Source organism: Symphodus melops, assembly GCF_947650265.1.
Source record: "Symphodus melops genome assembly, chromosome: 6".
Classification (NCBI taxonomy): Eukaryota; Metazoa; Chordata; class Actinopteri; order Labriformes; family Labridae; genus Symphodus; species Symphodus melops.
Genome location: NC_136696.1, coordinates 4261506 through 4285883, shown reverse-complemented (window position 1 = coordinate 4285883; position 24378 = coordinate 4261506). Strand labels below are relative to the sequence as shown.

Sequence of the window (24378 nt, the reverse complement as noted above, 5' to 3'; positions counted from 1 at the left end):
CAAAGTCACAATCTTCTTACCTTCCTGCTGCCGTCTTTCTCTAATCTCCCCAACAGCATGTCGAACTGCAATAAAGACAACGACAAAAAATAGCACATCAGAATATGTCGAGTCTTCAAATCAAGGCAGAGAAAAAAGGTGCACCTGACACGAAGGCAACAACATTTAGATAAATCTCCATGATGACGCTCTGCAGGTTCACTTTCTTTATGTTTCCTCTGAGTGACACGTCTCGTTACAGATGTATATACTCATTTCACGTTCACAGAGTTCAAGCACTCAACCTTCACGCTGTACAGGTGAGACGGTCTGTGGCTCAGTTTTTGAGAGACGAGCCAGAACCATGTTTTTCTTTATTAAATAATGTCATGGTGTATTTAACAGACACACACATAAAGTAGATGTCAAACTTACAGGTTTCTCGTAGTGATGTCAGAATTCACTACGCTCTGAATTCAATGCATTGACTTTATTAATCGTGTGGTATTTTGTCCCTTTAGGCCCACCGTTAATTAAACATTATCTGGCTGTCTACACGATGAAGGAGTGGTCAAGTTAAGTTAATGTTGTAACCTTTGATTAAGCAAAAAGGTCCTTGCTATATTTCAAAATAAAAGCAGGGTTAAAGTCAAACAGCAAGTCAAGCACTCTCAGCTTAACACAGTACAAACATTCAAAATAAAAGCCGAACAACTTGTATTTCTAAATGCGAAAAATTGGAATTTTAAACATGATTCAAAATGTGAAAAATTACTTCTGACATAAACTTAAAATAACAGACCGTGCCGTTGAAAGTGTTAGAAGTCACTCACCTCTCGACTCTCGATGACGAGTTCACTGACACATCGCATGAACATGTTTTCTCCCTGGCTGTCTTTCTCGTTGCTGCAGAACGACACAGACAGAAACCTCACTGAACACAAGCGACAGTCAAACCTGAACAAAGTGTGTCACACGCTTTACTATCTGTAAATTGAGGTCAATAAAACGTCCTACACCCTACCGTAAGAAGTAGAAGTACTGCAGGGCTTCCCGGGGATCAGTGGACTCAAACTTGCGAGTGTACAGCATGAGCAGACGGATGAAGTTAAGGCGACGCACCATCAGAGGGTCACCGGGCTCCTGACTCACTGCAGAGAACACGTGAACATGTTTTTACGTGACTCTATTTTAATATCTAAGCTGTGTGCTCCGTGGTGTAGAATGAAAAGTGATTACACTCACACAGCTGCGCACTCTGACCGGACGACTTCAGCAACAGTCCCAGCTCATAAAGGACCAACGCCACGTGAACAGCGTGACTCCGAAGTCTCTCCACGCGAAACAAGAACGCCACCGCCGCCTCGAACTGAGCCGTCAGGAACAAAACCTGGAAATACAGGAAGGGCTGCTGGCTCGCAGAGAAGTGAGACTCTCCTGTTGGGGAAAAGAGAGAGAGAGGTAACCATCAACTCTTTCTTGAAGCTCCTGAGAAGAGCTCAAAGTTTGATGATTGATTGATGACATGAGATAAACTTTATCGTCCCACAGGGGAAATTTATCTTGGAATAAGAAAAACCTTCAAATCTGTCATTGACCAAACGTATTTCATAATCACTTTTCTTTTTGTTTTTCACCAAACAGAAAACTCAAGGTCTGGACACGCAACATCTGCTTCTGACAGTTGCCATGGCAACTGACATTCAAGAAATTTGGAAACATTTTGTCCAGCGCAGGTACTTAGTCATCAAGTTTACTTTTTAATTATAATCTTTAATCCTCTGGCTGGCTGAAAGTTTGAGCAGTAGAACAGGGTGGACCATGTCAGCCATTTTATAGCCTTATCTCAGACTTACAGCACTTTAGTTCAAAAAGCAAAAAAGCACACGAGACATGAAGGCAGAGCGGGAGAGAGAGAGAGAGAGAGAGAGAGAGAGAGAGAGAGCGATGAAGAGAAGAAAAAAAGGACGAAAGAGGAGAGATAAGAGTGCGCGTGTGAGGAGGGCTGCTGCAGAGTTTGCAAACAAGAAAACGAAAAAAAAAAGTGGAAATGCACATACAAGAGGGGGGAAGGTGAAAAAAAGAGGAAAACCAGTGAGGAGAAAGAGATACTACAGCGCCGGAGTAAGGAAAGGAGGATAAAATAATGAGAAGGAGATGTGTGGGGGGAAAAAGGCAGAGAGAAACAAAGAACAGACGAGGCTGGTGGAGGAATGAAGAGAGGCTCGAGGCTTTGCAACCCGCTGTGAAGCAAGATGGAGGACAACAAGGAACACTGTGCCAGACAACGAGGGAGCGGAGCAGCAGAGAGGAAACAGAACGAGGCTACAGGCTGTGCAGAGGGAGAGAGAGAGAGAGAGAGAGAGAGAGAGAGAGAGAGAGCGAGGGGACAGAGAGGGTGAGCGCTACACAGGGAGGAAAAGTGTGCAGTCTTATCTGACCAGAGCAGGATCGGCCCATGGAGAGGACAACACCAGGGAGAGGAAACTGTGCTTTTATAATCTGTGGGAGTGAAGCCTTAAAGCCAAAACATTCCCTTTTCTTGTGTATCAGACGGCCTGTGGTTGTATAAAAGAAGGAGTTTTATAGTGTAAGTGTGTGTAAGAGATGTGAGGGCCAGGGGATGCAGGGTTGGGATCAGGCAGAGGGCCAGAAGTAAAAACGTAAGCTGGACAGCAAACAGAAAAGAGAAAGAAGAAAGAAGAAATGCTCATGCAAGATGAAAGAGGAGCCTCAAGTCACATTTCTGCATGAAGTTAGGATGAGGAAATATTCAGGAAAATTCACCACAAGCGCTTGGGAGGGGCGATGACTGTTATATTCTGCGGCTACCGTAGTCTTTGTGAACATAAGCAAATCACTTCAGTTTTGTTTGTAAGTGTGTTCTTCTCTGCTCATTGGTTGATTTCCTTTAATACGTCGAGGTACGCGTTGCTTCGCTTTATAAGCGGACATCTGTTGCTCAAATTTTTGTTCAAATTATCATTTCTATTTAGATTAAAATTGCTAAGAAAATAAAGTTGAATTATTTAAGGTCAGCCTCCTACCGTAGTCCTCCAGCAGCTGCTTCTGTAGCTGTGGGAGGGTCAGTCTGTCCTGAGGGGAGCTGGCGCTGTCGTCATCGAAACACACCTGGTTCAACTGCGTGGACAAAACACGGTGCACACTAAATACAAAATAATACAACAATGACGACTATGACCTGCTCTACTTTTCCTCAAACAGGCTGTTTGGAGGTTTTCCCTTCATGACATCACAAAGGGCAGTAGCCCCTCCCACAGCTAGGTGTTCGTTCTGCTCTCTGAGTCTGCCTTCTCACCGTAAACACTGTTGGCGTGGTGCAAGAAAGCCAGGGCCACCCGAGCCCTTTCAGAGGGGCGTGGTCAGACAGAGCTCATTTGCATATTTAAAGCTACAGACGCAGAAACAGCCTGTTCTGAGCAGGGCTGAAATAGAGGAGTTTGTAGATATGATCAAATACAGGATCAAAGTGGATTTACAACAACACACTTCACACACGCTCTGACTCATTTACACTGGTGAAACAGGAGGAGAATATGTGACCTTTAAGACTTGTAATGACCCACACAAGTCCAAACAACACAAAGAATGAAGGTTTAATAGTTGCTTCAGTTTTGCGGATGTGATAAGAGAAAGAGTTGAAGTTTACCTTGAGCCAGAGGTAGTCTTCAGTCTTGTCTGCCACCTCTCCGTGGTTATCGCTGATGTCACATTTTCCGATCAGGCAGTAGACGGCTCTCTTGTAGGGGTCGGCGATGTTCCTCAGCACTCTGCGATAGTGAAGGCGAAGCTTGTTCTCCGAGGTCGGGGAGAGGCTGCAGTGAACGGATCGATAGGAACAAAAGATGAAAGGAGAAGGACGTGATTACAAAACGGCGGGATCTTCTTTGACCTATCAGGACATCTTAATATAGAGAAACGAATGAAGACGAAGTATCGCTCTCACCGCCTGTCAGGGCTGTTCATGTACTCCTGAAACCAGCTCTTAAAGTCTCCCAGCTGATGCTGCACTCTGTTCACCACCTGCATGGCGGCGTTCAAGTCTCCACAACGCAGACAGAAGTAGATCACGGCCCACACTGGATGGCCCTCTATCTCCCCATCCTGTCAAATAAAAAACAAACATTTTTATTAGGGATAAAATACTGATTTCCCCAAATTAGGAATTTAACAGAACTCATTTTAAATAAAGATCCATCTCTTTAATATCAGACACTGACTGCAAAGAAGTCCGCCTTTGATCCAGCTCAAGACAGAAAAGTAAGAGCGCTTGAGTTTAAATGTACATTGTATTCATTATTTATGATTTTGGACAGCGGTTTACATTAAAGAAGACTTTGACAACTGCAGTTCATTTTTTTCTGTAAAGATTGTAGAGGTAAAACTTGCGAGATTAAAACATGTCAGATAGAGAACAGACAGACAATCAGAGATCAGAATCACAGGGTGCTCGGTTTGCCTCTGCCACAAGGGGCCAAACATATTAAACCTACTTCTGAAGTTTAATGAACAAATCTTTAATGACAATAAAAAAGGCACACGCTTTACTGTAATAATCCACTCCTGTGACTCGCACCTATTCATTTACTTTTTAACTATATTTATGGTTCACACTTTACTAGTCCCAGAGAGGGATTTCTGGTTTTCCACCCTGTTATTGTGAGACATAATGAAGACATGTCAGAGCTACACGCTGCTACAAAGGGAGCACGTCAGAGCTGTTGGAGGTTCTTGCTCAACGGCACCTCATCAGGACGCTCTCCAGCTACCAGACTAACTTCTGCATCGGGATTTGAACCGACAACACGAGTCCCTACAGACTGAAATAGTGCCGCTCCAAATACAGCTGTAGGTTATGAAAGTTGTTCAGCAGGCTCAGTGTGTATATAACTGGGTCTAAACTGGCAGGAGTTAAGGGTTACTATAAACGGTTTAAAAAATGATCACGCTTAGCTCAAAGGTTGTTAAAGAAGCTTTTGTACTTGAGGTGCTCAGTGCGACCAGGAGCTTATTGGTCTGACTGAAGTGTGGCCATGTGAAGCATGAGGCACAAAAACATAGCCACAGTGTATCTGTTAAAAGGGAGAATTATTCAGATATTAAGATGCAACGATTGCATAATGTGCACGTAGCAACACTCCCACTCCTTAGTTTGAAATCAGGACATTTTCTGATGGATCTGAGAGGACTGTGTGAGGACACACCCACCACTACCTCCTCCTCCATCACCTGCTTCATATCAGACCATCAGAACAGACCATTAAAAGGACCTGATGCATGTAAGCGTCTGTGTTTACCTGCATGCCAGGTAGGGGCCCTGGCAGTTTAATGTTGAGAAAGCTGCGGACGAGCTGGTACGTTCCCGGCACTCCTCCGAGTTGTGCCTGATGGAGGTTTCCAAACACGGTCACCATGGTGTAGTTTTTATAACTGAGACAGAGAAGAAAGAAAAGAGTTTAACAAAACCACCAAGCTCTTCTTAAAAACCAGTAATAATAGGTGATATTGCACCGGTGTCACCTGTTCTCGAGGAAGCTGAGGGCCTGACGGACGAAGGCCATTTGCATCTCAACCGATATGCGACTTTTGAGAGTGTCTTTGGCTGGAACCAGCAACACATCGGTCATCTGTTTCACCATCAGCCACATGTCTGACACGTTCTGAAGAGACAGTGACAGCAACATCGACATGGAGACAGAATCAATAATCAAACAAAGCTCGAAACATATTTCAATATGAAAGTAAAAGACGATTTTAAGTTCAAAGAAAAGCGTAAAAGAACGAGGTTCTCACCTTGTCATCCAGGCTGTCTGCTACAGACGCACATAAATCTCCCAGATTAGGCTGAATGTGACCATTCACTATCTTCTCATTAAAAATGTAAATCTGGAGAGATGAAGAGAAGGAAAAAAAAGGTTTATAGTTGACAAGCTCGACCACGTAGTCAAACGCTCCAATGTGTGCGAACGCTAAAAAGAAAATCTTTCTTCAACGCCAACTCTATGACCATCGAGTGAAGTGGTTCACGATTAAGAACAAGGAAAACAAAATCAAAATGTTTAAAAGGTCGTCAAAGAGGATGAAAAAAACGAGGCAGATGACGCCGCACGCAATGTGTCGACACATGGTCGCAGGAAAAATCCACATTCAAGGTTCTGTGTCGAAGATCAGAAACAAACAAACAGAGAGAGAGAAGGTCAAACAGGATGATGAGGTTCGACTGAGGGAGGGGGGAGAGAGAGAGAGAGAGAGTGAGAGAGAGAGAGTGTTCCCTCTCCCCCTGCCGATCGATCAATATGTTTGATCTGCCACATCCTGTCTGGGTGTGACCCCATTTTTAACTGAGCGATCAGACAGAGGGCGTCACAAACAGACTCTCCCTGAATCCTTTTCTCAGCTGCAGCTTCATTCAGTTCAAGAGGAGAGTCTACTTCTGGTGTTCATTATCAACGCAGATATAAAAGATAGTGATAACATGACTACATGGGTCGAGCATTTAATCTTTACATTTTAATTTAAATCACAGTGTTGGCCTTCAGAGATCTTGAAAACGAGACAATGAGAATTAAACGATCACTGTGCTGCAGCCATGTAGTGCTCTTTTTATCCACACGTTTTGTCATGTGTGGGAAATATATAAAATTATGTATTTATTTTATTTTGTGCACAAGAGTTCATCGTCACTAATTCAAAAACAAAAATACAAAAAAGGCCCTTTTGCCTTCATTGGATAGGAAGGCTGAAGACACACAGGAGATGTTGAGATCAGAAAGCAGAAGACGACAGGTAGCAGAAGACTGAGGTCGGATTCGAACCCATGGTCGATGCGCCGAGAACGACGAACACGAGGTCCAAAATATAACCGCAGGACGATTTGTCGCCCTGTTAGAGATAAAAACTGTTAAAACCAGTTTGACAGAGTAATTTAGTCAGCACTGACACGTCCATCCTTTCAGCACAGATCGAGCCGGTATGAAAAAGTCTGAAACGTATACAGAAACCTCTGCATGGTTTTACAAGCCAACATATCACCGAGAGATTTTTAGAACTTTATTCCCAGAATCGAAGACAAACGGGCTGAATCAACTTCAAAATGTTCACCTGTCGTCCATATGCCACCTCCACGCTGTCTAACGCACTTCGTCCTGGAGCCGTCACGTCACTCACGAAGCTGGGCTACAAAAGAAAAGCATACAGATTATTAAATCTATCAATCTATACAGATCAAAGACTGATCGGATACAGTGATCTAATTCATGTTTATCGGTTCGACTGTGGAAGAAGCTGAATGCTGCAGGACGTCGAGTCCAAGACTAATTTCCCCAAGGGGACAATAAAGTCGATCGTATCATATGGAGAATTTTCAGCTTAAGGAAACTTACAGCCTGGCCACTTCTGTACAAGAACCTTTTTTAAAGGTATTTAAAAAAGTAACTGGACTAAAGTTCTGTAAAGGTACGGACACAAAAGATGTTTACTGAAATCAACAAGTCAGACGAAGGTCACGGACAATTAACCATGAAATTGCACGTAGCGAGTTCATGCTGGAACAGGATCACAATGGAGGACAGGCAGGATTAAAGTCTATTTCTTTACTCATGAAGAGACTAAAATAGTACCCGAGAGCTTCAGACGTGACTGTTAGTGACGTTAGTTTAGACGAGTCGGCAGACAGCTTCGACTACAGTGTCAAGAAATCAGCTTCAAAGACTTTAGATTTGCTTTTAAGACGACATATTCAGTCCAAGGATTACTTGCCAAAATAATCGGAGAAGAAATGACACTTTTGTTCAATGATTTTTTACACAAAATGATTTTTTAAAAATATATTGCCCATTTCTTTACAGCACCCTAAAACATGTATAATGAGGTTTCTTTTGTTAGATAAATCCACTTTCCTTTGGTCACTACGACACAGACATGTTAGAAAGTAACTGACACAACGCTGTTATCTGGGGCGTAAAGATGAAGTGTGGAGGTGTTTCCTCCTGAAGCAGCTCTACGTTACGTGTTCTGTACCTCGACATCCTGACTGAAGTCCAGTGCGTCCTCTCCGGCTCCCAGTAGAGTGTGCAGCACCCTCTGCTTCACCTGCTCCCACTGGACCAGCATCGACTCCCGGTGATACTCCTCAGCCAACAGGAACGTCTGGAAGTTTAGAGTATAACGATCAATGAGTTAACGCACACATTATATGAAGGACATTCAGGCAGGCTGCTCCTCCACACGAGTCCCTGACAGCAGGAGACGATCGGGTCGGGTCGAGGGTGGAGGAGGGTTCGTTGGTGTTTCAGCAGGCAGGACGTGACGCTAAAAGAAACCTGCGTAATGTCGGGCAAAGCATCTGACGCTATGATTACATTTTGACCTGTGCTGACAGTATCAACACCAGAGAAGATCAAACTGGTGAACAGGAAACGTTTTATTATATACAAGAAGATCACATCAGGGAACTACCTCCTGCCTCCTCCTGCTCCCACTCTTCAGCCCACCCAGACTCAACGTGGACAGAGAAGAAGAAGGACGGGCATGATGTTGTTGCTGAGGATATATTAACATTTAAAAAGAAGAAAAGAAAGGGGGCGCTGGTGGCCTGGGGGGGGGGGGGGGGGGGGGGGGGGGGGAGGCTGGAGTTCTCCAAGCAGGGGGGGGCGGACAGGGTTCACTTAGACTTTCTTTATTGTCATTCAAACTTGAACTTTACAGTGCAGATAAAAACGAGGTATGGTAGGAAGGATTTATAAAATAAGGTGCAGATATAAATAGAAAAAACAGAAGCTATATGTTAGATTACTATACAGATAAATATATTGCACTTTTTTTTTGATTCTGTATTGTCAAGTCTGACCTGTGGCTTCTCTTCTACATGTCATTCCACATTGTCTGATTTGTTTTACTCTACCTGATGTAACATTTCATCTCGTGCCCGTCACACAAACCGACAGGAGGAGCGCTGAGCAGATACCCACTGAGGTGGTGTGATTCTTCTACATGCAACATACAGAACCTTAAACGTCCATTATGTAAATGAGGCCGACCTATGACTGACAAACACACACACACACTCGGTGCGCGCACACACCATATTTAGCAGCAGACCCTTGAGAAGAGTGTTCTGCTCCAGCAGGACACAGCGGTCTATTTTAACCGTCCACTGAGACTCAAAGTGAGATAATGGGAACGTGAGATAATTGGATCCTTCCAATCTTCAGCTCAGGGAGAAATAAACGACAGAGTGAGCTGCTGAGATTCACCTGGTTAACTCGTCACTTCAAACCAAATCTGCTGTGAACATCTACGACGGGATTCAGGAAGTCAAGTGCAAACTGAGGTCATTTTAGAAAAGTCAACGGAGAGAGAACTGAAGTGTAAAATGTCTTTCTCAGTTCACACATTTAAAAGTTCTCTATTTACTGAAGTGAAGGAATTCATAAATGAATAGTTTGAATGTTATGCATTACTGAAAGAACATTCAAATAAACTGATTGTTAAATATCTAAATCTTGCTGATCGATTTTTATACGCTCATATAAAAGTCTTAAATCTCAAATGAGAAAAAAAACTACTTTAAGACAAACGAGGCTTCATGTCAAGTGGTTTCTGTGTCTGGACGGCTCAAACTAAACGCCTCATTTCACATCCCAATCACCCACATTTCATGTGCGGTAAAAAGGCAGCGCAGTCCGATAGAAATCTGCAAGAACATCTAAAACATCGTCTCTCTTTTTAATCTTCGGTGCATTTGAGTTTTCCACCCCAACGCAAAGTCCTTCTTCTTTTTCTTTTTGTTTTTTTGCTCTCGGGGAGCAGAGAGAGAGAGATAATGGGAACGGCAGCTAATTAAACGCAGGGCCTATTAACCGTGCACATCAGGGAAGCCATTTAAAAAAAACTCCCTGAAGGTTTAGAGCAGAAGGACTTTTAGATCGTAACGAGCACAAACTACTGAAAACCATTTAGTTGTGGTATTACGACGTGACGAGCAGAAACTAAATATGAGATCAAACCAAAAACTGAAGACTCACTTTGCAACATCACGCCGTTTAATCTTTGAGTGATTTCCCCTGTGAAGAATAAATCATATCAAAAACAACACGGAGATGAGGATTCTGTCGGCTTCTCTCAGAACCGGTTTCCTTAAAACGTAGGATTAAAGAATCCGCTGCATCGGAGAGCCAATCAGACGCTGGACAGATACTGACCCTGCGGCGAGACTCCTCGATGGCAGACAGCAGGGCGTTGTCCCTCTCGTTCTTCAAGAAGCCCTGTGGACGAGGCAGAGACGAACAGACAGACAGACAGAGGACAAACAGAGACAGAAATCATCAGATGTTAATCAGCGATCACGTCATGAGATTAAGATCGAAGAAACGCAGAGTAAAAGAAGGAACATTCACCGGGCCGCCATCTTTCACTTCACTGCAGAAACAAGCTGCTCCTCAGTTTCCTCCCTTCTTAAAACAGTCAAATCAACTTTCATGATTAGTCAGATGCATGCTCACTGTTCTGCAGACTATAGAAGCGTCCCTGCTTTTTTTAGACGCCATTTTGCAATGAGACAGCAGTCAGCACAGCCTCCATTTTGGTCTCATCTCAAGATGGCTGCTCGTGCATACATCCCCCCCCCTTCCTGCGGTGAATGGGAATGATTCACATCCGACTCAAGTGATAATCAACTCCTTCCAGTGTGTGACAGCACGACATCTGAGCTCTGAAGTGAACTTATGTAATAAAACCAAGAGAGCGCAGAACACCTGAGAGAGAAGACGTGCACACTGGTCGGACTTCTTCACGGAAACATTTTGTGCCTCGGCTGGATGCAATCTGTGACTTTCATCTCTGACCTCACTAAACACACAAAGTCCTGCAACAGCTGCGAAGGAGTCGGAGAAAAAAGCATCTCTTTATTCATATTGGCCAAATAATCATATAATGAAGCACTCGTGTGTTTTTTATTCCCGCTCTCCGTTTGATAGCAGCTGGAACTGTGAATGCTCAGAAACTAGAGATGGGTTGAGCTAATCTATATATATCGGACTGATCCATGTCAGCCATCGAGAAAGATCGTGTGGCACTTTGAGACTGTGCGAGCTGAGAATGTTCACTTTGAAGACGTTCAGACGAGACGGAGAAGCTTCATATGATAAACAAAGTCGGGGGGGTCAATTCACCAGCTGAGAGCGGCTTTGTGCAAATTTACATTCCTGAAACTCAAAGTAGAAAACTGCCTCTCGTCATTATCCCGGAAAGCCTTGAGCCTGTCACGTTTACATAACCACAGGCCTCCTTCCTCTGACATAACAGCCTCTGAAGACGCCGAAAAGTTATTCCTTCTGTCAGATAATAGCAGTTAACTCGCTGACGACATTTTGGCTCCCTGTGTCTCTGCGTTTAAAGTACGTATGATGATTTCAGGTTGAAGAACAAACAGCTGCACAGCGACTGAGAGACGCATCATTAATGGCCAGTAAAAGATCCTTCTGCTCTTCACGGATGCAGGTGCTCAGGCTCTCCCTGCTTCTCCCATCTCTGTCGTGTCCCCCCCTCACCTGCTCTGCCGACGTCTCGTTCGCTTTCTTTTCAAACTATCAGTCTTCACCCGTCTGTCAATGCATCGCTCTCTCTCTCTCTCCGTCCTGACAAGTCAGAGGCAGCTGGAGAGCTCAAAGGTCGACTGTAAGAATGTAAAACTAACAGAATTTATTTTCATTTTATCGATGGTTAAAAATGACCAAAAAAAACGGAGATGAAGGACTTTAATCACAGAGCAGATAAGAGCTAAATTAAAGTGGAGCCGCTCCTTAGATTGATGAAACACAATATAAAGTTTATTGACGAGCAGCGTGCACAAGGATTTCTCATCAAGTGGCGTCGAGCTCTCTTGAGTCTCCGAGCACAGAAACTAAATGCAACCAGCAATGGTCTCTGCGAGGTGGAACTGATGAGACGCACAAAGAAAAAAATGGCCTCTGATTTTGCACTCTGGAAAATAGGACACGGCCGCATTCGCTGAAGGCTTGCTGGCTGCAGGTGTGCAGCTTTACCTTCATACTAACTGTGGCTGATTCGATCTGATAACGCTCCCTAGCGTGCAAATGGCTCTACGTGTCTTCTCGCATGATATAAAAACACACATTATGGCTAAAGGAAATCCTGATCCACTTGACAATCACGATACGCGCATCAGTGAATCCTCTTTCTCAACGAGAAAACGTCTTCAGAGAGTTCATGTTGTGTTCACACCTCAAACTTCATAGCTGCGTTTGGATCTTTCTTTAGCTCCTCCGTCATAACGTAAGAATATCTGAGAGAGGAAATGGAAATCTCAAAATCACTACATGGAACACAGAAGAGGAAACCTGTAAAAGAAGCTGAGACAACACCTTCTCTGTGACACACATCCACCTGCCAGATTCTTAAAGAAACACCAGTCCATCCCTCCCAGTGTCATCAACATCTATACTTAATGTTCTGAACAGCAGAGGAAGAACCAATAAATGGGCAGTTTATAAATGGGTGTGTTCATCGTTTGTATGGTGAATGGCCGTGCGGGCGGAGATCAGAAGAACTGAAGCCATGATGGCGTTGTAACTTTGTTTGCAGATTTTCCAGCCGAGGCTCGACCTTTATAACGTCCTTCCTCTGGTTTACAATGTCAAGACATTTATGTTTACTTTCTACATATTACAAAAAGGGAGTTCATCTTTATGTAGCCATGAGCAGTAATATAGAGAAATGATGATCCTGATATAATCAAATCGACGACAGGATCATCAGATTTGAACTGTGAGACCGGTGAAGATGTTCAACCTGCTTAAAAAGCAGTGCGGTTTAGTGTTAGCGGGCTCTGCTACATCTCTCACTAAGTCTGTGAAGGCGGATCCCCGAAGAAAGAAGTCAGTAAACATTCAGGAGCGGTAATATCGGCTGATATCAGTAAATCCAGTGGCCATCAGCTGCTGTACTTAAACACAGATATGTGAAGATAAAACTACATTCAATATTCACCAGTCAAAAAGCATTTCATTCGAGTGTCACTAGCAGTTCTGTTTCACCAGCAGAGGGCGCCGTATGTGTTACAACAATCGTCCTCTCCCTCCAGAAGATGGAGCGGCTACTGTCCGTTTGAGTGACCGTTTATTCTGCATCACATATCTACAGCAAGTGTTTGACATCTGCATAAGAGGGATCAATGCTGTACATGTGCATGCCTTTATCCATCTCTACAGGTCAAAGAAAGATATTGGCCAATATATTGCATGGATTTTTTTCTCTCCCTAATATCGATATCAGCCCCAAAAATCCGATGTCGGGCGTCACAAAGAAGAGAAAAGGGCCAGCCCAGCGTCTATTTATTGTAAGTGTTAGTGTGGAAAAAGAGGCGTCATCACCTGTGTCCTTTCCTTCAGTGTTCAGGTTTGGATGTCGTGACGGTGCCCTGCGTAGAGTCACTGACTGGGTCTTACAGTAAAAACATGAAAAGCATTTAGCTGTGTGAATCTATTACTGAAGTGTTTCCCTTCACCCTCTCTCATCCCATTAACCCCTCTGACAGTTCCTCATTCTTTCCTTTCCCTCTACCTGGCCCCCCTCCTCCCCTCCTCGTTCTCTTTCTCCATCTCACTTTTCTTTTTTTTTTTCCCCCAGGAGAGCCTGAGAATAGGTCTAAATTTAACCACTCTAACCGGAGAAGAGCTCAGGTCAACGCTCACTGGAGAGCTGCGCTGGATAACGGGAGAGAATAGAAAAGAGTCGTTGCGTTATATCAGAGGGTTAGGAGGGTTTTAGCTAGCAGTGGAGAAGAGGAGACCGTGTTAGTCATTGGTGATTGTTCTGATCTTTAAATCAAGGAGGGGGTTTGAGAAACACACTGGTGCTGAGGCTGGGTGGGGTTTAGGGCTAGTGTTTCAAAAAGCATCAGGAGCTCTGGGTGACAAATCGAGCCACACTGGAAAACTCTTCCGGGCAGTCGCCTCAGCGTTTTTTTTGCTTCAAATAAAGAACAACAGGAGGCAAAGATTTTTTTTATTGCTGTCAGTTTGTTGCATGTTGCCAACTGCCCTCGCACTGCCAACGACTTTGCCGATAAAACAGTTTTTGTGCCAAATGTAAATTGACAACTTAGCCAGCAGCTGTGGCCAAAATTCCCATTTGTCTAAAAAGCAGACGTAATTAACTTTAACGGGAAATGTCTTAATTTGCCTCCAAATATAAAACTAACACACTATTCCTGATAAATGTTAGGAATCACATTTAATGCCCCAAAAAATACACTACTCCTCGAAATGATGTTTTTTTACTTTTACTAACTAACTGAAAATTCAATTAAGAGGAGTACCAGTTTTACAAAACCAGAAAATAAATCAAAGCTTGAAAATAAATCTCATAGGAGTCAGAACTCCTGTGATCATTTAAACAGCCTGATGTGGCGCATCATTAAGTCTGAGACACTCTGTACCCAACGACTCACACTGACTAAACACAGCTGACGCCTCACTTTCTCTTTGCCTTTTTAAAAAGGTAAAAAAAAAAAGCATTAAAAAGGAGAAAATAGATTTCACTTAAATGCGTCGCTGACATTGATTCCATTGAAACAGGGAAAACCTGTTTCATTAAAATGTGTGCTTTTGCACTGCTGCGGTGGATTCAGTGATTGACAGCAGGTGTGTAAGATGTGTAGGTACAGATGTATGTTTTGTGTTGTTGCCCCACCCCTGTATTGCGTTTCCTCAGAGATCTGCAACCCACTGCCTGCTGACCAGACAGACCAGAAGCTTCTAGAGAAATGGGGGAAAAAGCTACAGAAACCTTTTAGTCATTAGTTAACCCCGATATGTGCTCAGGAGTAAAACCTGAACAGGTGAAAAAAAAAAGAAAGAAAAAAGCGGAACAATTTAATTCATTTCATTTGTAACTGCGCCAAAGTTTTTAATCGCTGCTTAAAATTTGACGCCAGGATTTGCAGAATAAACCTGCTGACATCCGACGAGGTCGCTCAAAGATAAACTGGATTATGGATTAAATGTGACGAGAAACCACATAAAATGGATCCTTTAAGATGAAATGCCATCTTAGTGAGTACGTGTGTTAGACTACGCACGTTCCTCTGTGCCCTCTCTCAGTTTAAATCGTCATACTGACCGTATGCTCATTAAAAACAGGAAGTCTGATGTTCACCTTTTTAACATGGCTTCTTCTTTATGACCCGCTGAGAGACACACGGTGTCGAGGAATCTAAAGGCTACATGAGGACACGGTTAACGGGGAAATAAAGGCAGGCAGCCTCGCTCTCTGTGCCAGTCATCGTGACTGTAAGAGATGAAGGCTTTCTGTCCTTATTTGCCGTGACACAATGAGTCGACCACTGCCCGAGTGAACGAGCGAGAAACCCCACCCTTCACTCATTCACTTCCTGTGTAGGAAAAATCTATATGCAAAGTACGCCAGCATACACACACACACATACGCACTTATATAGTAAGAGAGTTATTTTTCCCCATTCACAATAAATGAACACAATTATTAACTCGTCTGTCAGCATCTCACAGAAAATGTAGCCCTAACCAGAGAGGAGAAACAGAGAGGTGTCACAGAAAGTGTGACAGACAAAGCACATGCCTGTCTGTGAGTGTGTGTGTGTGTGTGTGTGCATATCCATGTGTATAGGCAATACTCACTCATGCTGAGCGGCTAGCTGCCTGCCTGGCAGACAGACAGACACACAGGCAGGCAGATGAGAAGACACGATGAGACAATAAAGAGTCAAAAATAGTTTTTGTCTATTTTCTGTGTCCAGGTACCCAGGCTTTGAGAGCCCAGGAAACCTGCATCGGTCCTCCGCCTCTCCATCCCTCTGTGCCGCTCGCCAGGCCTGAAGCAGAGGCCGCAACGCCGGGGCGTGTTCCCTGTGCCCTTTTGAGCCGACATGGCAGCTTGCAGCTCTTTCCCCCCCGGCTCAAAAGCAGGCTGGAGATTCTTGTGTGTGAACCGGCGTGCCAAGTGGAAGTGCCACATCAAGACTCACTGGAGGTGGTTTTATTGTCGGAGGGCCATACCAACTGAGCGCTCAGACACAGGGGGGATCCACGAGAATCCACTATGGATCCATATAGAATATCAGCTCCTACCATCAGCTGACACCCCCTCCCGTCCTCAGCCCACATCCTCTCTCTCCTCACTTCATCCCAGCATCCTGACTGCCCGCCTCCTCCCTCCCTCAGTCCCACTCATTTTCTTCCTTTATTATCCAACTATGCATCCTTCCTTTCTTCCCTCCCTCTCTCTCCTCCCTCCCTCAGCTCAATGCAATTATAGTAATGGATTTTTCCCCCCTCGGTTGATGGCTTCCGACATCCTGTCTTGAAATGAGGCTAATCATGCTCTTAAGGGTCATGTTTAGTTAATGAAGGGTTTGGGAGGCACATGTGGGAAGAAAAGGCGAGGGGGGGGGGGGGGGCATTCCTATATGCAGGCTGAGTATCAGAGCACACACAAAGCAGGCATCTTAAAACACACACCTTCACACGCCGTACTACACATGACACACACTCATTCAGGCACACGTACGTCTGAGAGCTGCTTTCATATGTACAGGGCAGCACAGACGGGATGAATGCACATGCCCACGTGCAGCCAAATCTACGCTAGCTACACACGTTCATTCATAAGGACATGGAGACAGCACATACGCCAGCTATCGATCGCGGCTGACACAGACACGCACACGCAGCAAAAGAACGAGTCTGTGCGCAACACACATCCTGTGAAGCCATGTCAGTAGTGTTCGTCTATCTCAGCAGATGCTCTGGGCTTAGCCAAATGCATCTGCTGAACGCATGCCATCACTGCTGAGGGATGTGTGTGTGTGTGTGTGTGTGTGTTAGGAGGCGGGGAGGGGAGGGGGGCAGAGGAAGAGAAAGGGATGGAGAGAGACGATGTAAATGTGTTACACAAAAGAAGAAAAGGCATATATCAAAACTAGAGGAAGGTCAAATAACAGTAAAATAAAATTAGCAAAGACCGGCAGAAAAAGAGGAAAAGGGGCGAGAGACAGAGAACGAGAGAGAGAGAGAGAGAGAGAGAGAGAGAGAGAGAGAGAGAGAGAGAGAGAGAGAGAGAGAGAGAGAGAGAGAGAGAGAGAGAGAGAGAGAGGAGAGAGAGAGAGAGAGAGAGAGAGAGAGAGAGAGAGAGAGAGAGAGAGAGAGAGAGAGAGAGAGAGAGAGAGAGAGAGAGAGAGAGAGAGAGAGAGAGAGAGAAAGCGCAATGGGAAAAGTAAGACGAGGACACAGACAGAAAAAAATTGCAGCCAGTCGCCATTTTTTTCTCCCAGCGCTGCTCCCCGCCTTCTACTTCTGGTTTCATTTGATTTTTTATCAGCTCTCCGTGATTTTTCTCTCCTCTCTGTCTTACTTATGTTTCACGCCTCTATGTTCACAATCGCATACGCTACGGCGTGACATTCACAGCAAATAACCCTGGTACTGAAGAGACCAACCCAGAAGGATTCACCTCATCAGCACACTGAACATACGGTGCACACGTGAAACAGCCGAGCACAGAAAAGGATTTCACTGTCAAAGGCATCTACTGAGGTGATGACGGCTGGTAATACAGAACATTTCAGAGGGATGCCCGTCAAGAAAAGTATTTTCAAAGAGCTGTCGTGACCTTTTGTACTTCAGTCTAAATCCCTGTTTAGTCATAAATCCAATGCATGCCTCTAAAGTGAAGATAAAGAACTGTGTCCAGGACAATGTTGAAATGATATTTCAAACGATCCATTCGCCCGTGTTCATCCTGCACAGGTCCTTCCATTTACCTGGAAGCAACATAAACCAGGCATGGTTATTGCTCGAAGATAAACTCCATCCTATCACAACTTCAGGAGCTCGAAGCTGAAGCACCAACATTTTGGTTTTACCATTTAGCATGTCACAGTGTTTACGCCTTTATATGTTCATTTAAATAAGGATAAACTCGTCAGGAAAATCAAAGCCACTCGCAACGTGGCGTTCATACATGCAGCTCCTCACACATTTTACAAATGGGTGATGTGATCGCACGTATTCAAATCCTTGATAGTAGTCTGTCCTGTTCAGATTTCACTGGTTGGCATCACTTGGTTTTTCCAGGATAGCCAAGCAGTCGCACGTCTCATGTACAGCATGGAGGCTGTAGTCTTCATCGCAGCGACCGGGGGTTTGAATCCGACCTTAAACCACACTCCTCAGCTGTCCTGTCTTATAAAGACAAAAAGACCAAACACTCACTGGAGCATCTTTCAAGTTAAACCATGAAAACAAAACTAAGATTGCCCAACAGGCTTCTTCTGCTGCCCGATAAAAGCCTCTTCTCTGAATCAGCAGTGTAGAGTACGAACATACAGCAGATACACATCGTCTACTGAGATCGTTAAAAGGCCCACTATTCTCAGATTGGCCGAATTCAACCAATACAAATATCAAACCCATGCGGATTCTTTTAGTCATCTGCTTCTGCTACATTAATGCAGTGTGATCAGTAAATCTAATAAAGGGTTGAAACCTTAATGTGTCCATACTGACAGAAACAGGAAGAGAAGAAGAAGTGTCATAAGACTGCACAGAAAGATCTGCCCCCACATCCATGAAGCACTCGGTCTATACAGCCTCCTATAGTAAGATCAGTAATTAACGTTCAGTCGTGTGTACGGACAAATCATCCACACATCAATTCCCTCAGTGAGTAAGTGTGTGTGTGTGTGTGTGTGTGTGTGTTACACACACGAACCGCAGAGGCATGAAGGTCACTCAAGCAAAATCACAAACATACACACACACTAATAAACAGACACTAACACATACTGACAACATGTTTGCATGCTGTCTGTGTCCTCTCTGTCCAACCCACTCTCTGTGTTATACATCATTATTTCAATGTGCAATACGTCGAATTTAATCACAATATTTACATTAAAATATCTCAACCCAATCAGAACTTGATTAAACACACACACACACACACACACACACACACACACACACACACACACACACACACACACACACACACACACACACACACACACACACACACACACACACACACACACACACACACACACACACACACACACACACACACACACACACACACACACACACACACACGTTTAATCAAGGTTGATTGGATTTAGAAATTCTGATTGTGTTTTTTTGTTAAGTGCTTACGTTATCTCAAATGTTTGTAACAGTTATCAAAGCCAGAGAAGTCTGTAAATGTACAGTCGTAATGGGACATGTGCTGTTGAGGCGGACGCAATGACAGGCAGAATTTTTATTGCTGCTGTGGAAACATCGGATGTCACGTCAAAGACCGCTACGCGAGGAAGCGAATACAGCGAGTGATAAAATCTGTGTAAATTACACCTGGATACATCAGCTCGTCTGTACACATATTCTCTTCCTCCTTCCTTTCTCTCTCTGTGTGTGTGTGTGTGTGTGTGTGTGTGTGTGTGTGTGTGTGTGTGTGTGTGTGTGTGTGTGTCTCACATTGCCCTACGTAGAAGTCAAACGTGGTTTTTGTAAAGTCTCTCTGCTTCAATTAACCTCGATTCTCTTCATGCTCGGTGACTGCAGCCCTCCCAGCAGGATGCTAAATGGAGACCCGTAGGATGAAAGACAGTGGGCTGCAGTGTTGATCACAACTTGACTCCTTTGAGCTCCTTTGTGATTTTGTTATTTCTTACAACACGGGCCTCGAGAGTCGAATGAACTTCTCTGGCTCCTTGAGATAAAAACCAGATCAGATTAGAATCTCAATAAGTCTGAGCTGATTGTTTATACATGATCACATTTTATTAATTAAAAGACAATTCCCGAAATCCCAAATTAACTTTTTTTCTTTTCTTGGTTTTCTTGGTCGTCTACATTTTGTAACGCGATCTTAAACAGTATCTGTGTGAAAATGACGACTTTTTATTGTAAGGTTTGATTTTGTGAGAGAAGCCGATTCCTTCGTTGACTCTATGTAATTTATTTAAAATATTTTTAAGGATTCAGGGTTTTCATTGCTATATTTTGGCTTAATGCTCAAATGAAGGTGAAGTAGAGAGCAGAAACCTCGTTGGGACATGAAGTCCTTCACTTTGTTATGACGGAAACTAAAATCAGCGCTGAAGAGTACGAGTGACAGAAGATAGAGGTTGTGTGTGTAGTTTCAAATCTATCATGACTATCATAATAATAATAATAATAATAATAATAAGTAGTCGTAGAAGTTTAAGCAGTTGTTTTAACATCTCCTGTTGGGGTTTATAAATAACATGATATTCTAACATCAGCCATGTTTGAGGAGCAGTTTTAGTGTCTTTATTGTCTTTTCTCTCTTCTTTACTGGCTGTGTTGTTCTGATTGGTGCAATCCTCTTATTCTTTATTAGTCTTACTCTTACTGACGGGCTTTTTTTCTTCAGTATCGAGGAGTAATGATGTGGAAGAGGAAGTCGCTCTTGGTCTGAGGACCGGTCTCGGTATCACCTTTTTGAAGGTCTCGTCTCAGAATAAAAAGCATTTTTTACTTGGTCTCAGACTGGGAGGATTCTTGATTTTAAATCAAGACGGGTCAAGACCACCACAGATGGGTCATCACTGTGATTAGGAGGAAACGGCCCTTTCTTAAAGAACAAACAACGTCAGTTCAGTCATGATTTTATCTCCCGCTGCACACGAGATGATGATTTTCAGTGACATTTATAGTCTTTGTTATGTCTCCGTCTTTGTCTTGATCCCTAAACGTCTTGTCCCGGAGCGCTCTGGCCTCGGTTAGTCTGGTCTTGACTAAAACACTAGTATTTGTATTTTGTCCTGTTCTTAATGTGTAGTGAGATGCCTGACTCACTCATTGTAAACCAAATCTATCTACGCGTACAAATAAAGTGACCTTACCTCATTCATCTCTTGGTAACTCTTGCTTTCTCTCACTCGTATTTTCAGCTTCAGTAACAAACACTGACAGATCATTAAGTCTCCTAACTCATGACCGGTTTATCTCCTTATGATCAGTCTCTGACCCTGTTGTTGCTGTTTTGTTCACTCATAAACGTATCAGTCGTTCTCACGTAAAACTGGACTGAATATAAACTGGTGTTCAGATACAAGTCAACACATCGATGTGACCTCAGCTGACCTCCACCTTCCTTGATTTCAGATGTTTAAGTGAAGCGGTGGTCCTGTGTGTAAGAAAACCATTCTGCTCAATGATGCTCTGCAGACTTATTCTGAAAGAAACTTTGCAATTTACTGTCTTCTTATAAACCAATAAAAGGAATCAAGAGCAGAGAGAGAGAGAGAGAGAGTGTGTGTGTGTGTGTGTGTGTGTGTGTGTGTGTGTGTGTGTCTCAACACTGCCAGAAGCTAAGTGCTCTTCCAGTCAGTCGGTTGGTCAGTCAAACCGACCCAGCCTCGCTCACATCCGGCTGACCAAGAAGAATGAAAGACACACAATAAAGACACACGGATGATAAAGGAGGAAATGTGCAATAAAAAAAAATTATTAAAAAAACGGGCAGGACCGTTACAGGGAAAGAGACAAATAGAGAGAGGAGATAAAGAAAGAGTGAGACGTGGTGTTAAACTGGTGTCACATTTTATGGCTGCACAGGCCAGAGGGAACAGACGGGATGGAGAGAGATGAATGAACAGACAATTAATCGGGCAAGAAAAAGAGGGATGAAAAGAGAGAGAGAGGAGCAGATGGAGCTCGGAGAAATGAAGAATTTTATCTGAACCCGAGAAGGAGAGTGGATGAGTGGAGGAGGCCGCCACAAAGGAAGCACAGGCGTGACCCCACTCACCTACTTTGTACAGAGTACAAGCTGCTGCCATCCGGCCGTAGATACACTCTGCCAGGGTGCAGGACCACTCATTTAAAAACTCATTTGTCTCCCCTCAACAGCATCATGTGAACCCTTCCCCCCTTTGATTGGTGTATTTTAGTGTTAATTATGAGTATTTCTGGCTGCATAGCAAATTTCCCCTCTGGGCAAATAAAGTTTACCTTGAACCCTGAGGAGAGAGAGGGGAGCAGTATCAAACAACAAGTGTTCAAAACATATTAAGATCTGTATCTCACTGTAGTTCAGTGTTTCCCACACATTCAAACCAAGCATGTTCTTATTAGGGCCCAACGGACAGAGGATTTCTTGGGGGTTGATACCGATATAATGAAAAAATCAGATCCTGACATATTTGCCGATACTGTTCATGGATCAACATCAAAATCACTCAAGAAACTTGCACACATTCAGAACACATTCACACACCTGCACCAGAGACCACATCACCCCTGTCCTTCACTGAATCCCCATCCCCCAGCAGTGTGTCAATTTCACCTACAAAGTCCTCCCTCACCTGGCTCCCTCCTACCTGTCTGAGATCCTCCACTGGCACGCCCCAACCCGCACCCTCAGATCTGCCGATGCAAACCTCCTGTCCCCCCTCTGCAAGACAAACTATCAGTACTGGGGGGACAGGGACTCTGTTGCTGCTCCCACCCTCTGGAACTCTCTCCCAAAAAACATTTGAGACTCACAGGCTGACCTCCTTCAAAAAATCTCTAAAAACTCACCTCTTCAACATCGCTTCAATCACTGAGCCCCATCCTTCCCCCTTACATTGATAGTTTAGGTTTTGTCGAGTGATTGTTTTTTTGTCAAAGGGTCATTGAGTATTTAGAAAAGTGCAATATAAAACGAACGTATTATTATTATCTGTGAAATATGTAGAGATAGATTGAGATAGACATGTACTGATTGATCGCTCAAACGTGGATCAAATAATTGTTGAAACGATTTATAATGAAGACAAGATGGTCACTCAATTGGAAAGTAACTGAGCATGTACGTGCATCACTGCCTGACACTCTGATGGCGAGTCATCCATAAAGCGCCCTCTGCTGGTGAAAGACAACTACAACTCAAATTACACAATTAAATAAATCAAGTAATATCAGCGCACATCTCCGATACAATAAGCTGATACCTACAGTCACTGGATAAACAAATATTAGCCAATACAATCCGGCTGATTTATCGATCAGGCTCTCATTTGTATGCAGTCAGATGAAGCTAAAGCTAGTTATCAGCTACCTTTAGATAAGATACTTCAGTGGAGTGAAAAAAAAAGTGTGATTCAGGAGCGATATGTTTCAAACACATATACGAAGGTAAAAAAATTCAGATTACATAATTTACATAAGCAAAACTACATTTCTGTTGGGCAGTGGGCCCATCAGAGAATAAACCTTCATAGATATGTGATATGTTTCTTCTCATATCGAGCAGGCCTAGTTCTGATGTTTAACTAAGTAAACTGCTGTGGTCACAAAGCAAGGTTAATAAACCTTCACCAAATAAAGAACACTGTAGTAATGGGACACAAAAACAGGAAGTGCTAGTCCTTTTGATGGCTCATCTGTCTGCCCTCCATCCAGCTTTCATTACCAAACTGGCCCTCACAGCACCGAGTCACTCGGTTACATCAACAGGGTCAGCTGCAGCAGGAAGGGACTGAAACCGTTCACTGAGTTTCCCAATACAGCCCTGAAAGTCAGAACTTAAGAAACTCTCAAATGTGGTATGTGGTTGATAAGAAGGCCGAGTTATGTTGCTCTCAAATCATGAGAAAAAACTGCAATTTACTAAATGGAAAGTAACTTGAACTTAAAATGCATTTCCTGTATAAGCCTCACCCCAAAACAAGTCTTAAAGGTCACATAATATCTTTATTTTCAATCAGTTTAAATGAGTCTCAGAGCTCCTTTACATCATGTCTGTAAAGTTTCTCTTATTTCTGTATTTGATCATGCCTATAAACCCCTCTATTTCAGCCCTGCTCAGAACTGGCTGTTTCAGTGTCTGTAGCTTTAAATATGTAAATGAGCTGTGTCTGACCACGCCCCCTCTCTGGTTGGGCTTGGTTGGGCTTGGGTGGCTTGGTTGGGCTTGGGTGGCTCGGACTGTCTCGCACATTGCCCAATTGTTTAGAGTGAGAAGGCAAACTCAGAGGGCAGAACAAACAGCTCGCTGTGGGAGTGTCACCCACCTGGGGGAGGGGCTACTGCCCTTTGTGATGTCATGAAGGTAAAGGTTTGAACACACATTTTCTGAAAAGTGGAGCAGGCAGAAGACGGAGAGGGTGGACTTTTCTCATCATTGGAGGGTTTATAAACAGAGTAGAGACACAGATGTTTGAAAAACGTGGTGAAATGTATTATGTGACCTTTAAAAGCTGTGTTCTCCCTCTGCTTCATGTTCAAGCTTTCCACCTGTCCATCTAGAAAATGTGATTGTAAATACTTCTTCTGTACCAGTTTCTTGGGAGAAACACCCACAACTAGGGGT

At 43.7% G+C, this 24378-nt stretch overlaps 1 protein-coding gene across 1 annotated transcript in view; it reads right to left on the bottom strand.

The window, feature by feature from the left end:
* The window catches only part of nup93 (nucleoporin 93), a 30414-nt gene that overhangs the window by 2963 nt on the left and 3073 nt on the right, over positions 1 to 24378 (bottom strand). The window contains exons 4-16 of the mRNA XM_079347258.1: positions 10203 to 10265; positions 8020 to 8148; positions 7102 to 7176; positions 5794 to 5886; positions 5521 to 5660; positions 5298 to 5430; positions 3947 to 4104; positions 3650 to 3815; positions 3027 to 3120; positions 1225 to 1416; positions 1004 to 1130; positions 813 to 885; positions 21 to 65 (exon numbers count right to left, since the gene is read on the bottom strand). Of these exons, the coding sequence (XP_079203384.1) occupies positions 21 to 65; positions 813 to 885; positions 1004 to 1130; positions 1225 to 1416; positions 3027 to 3120; positions 3650 to 3815; positions 3947 to 4104; positions 5298 to 5430; positions 5521 to 5660; positions 5794 to 5886; positions 7102 to 7176; positions 8020 to 8148; positions 10203 to 10265 (1488 nt within the window). The remainder of the gene's footprint in view (positions 1 to 20; positions 66 to 812; positions 886 to 1003; positions 1131 to 1224; positions 1417 to 3026; positions 3121 to 3649; positions 3816 to 3946; positions 4105 to 5297; positions 5431 to 5520; positions 5661 to 5793; positions 5887 to 7101; positions 7177 to 8019; positions 8149 to 10202; positions 10266 to 24378) is intronic.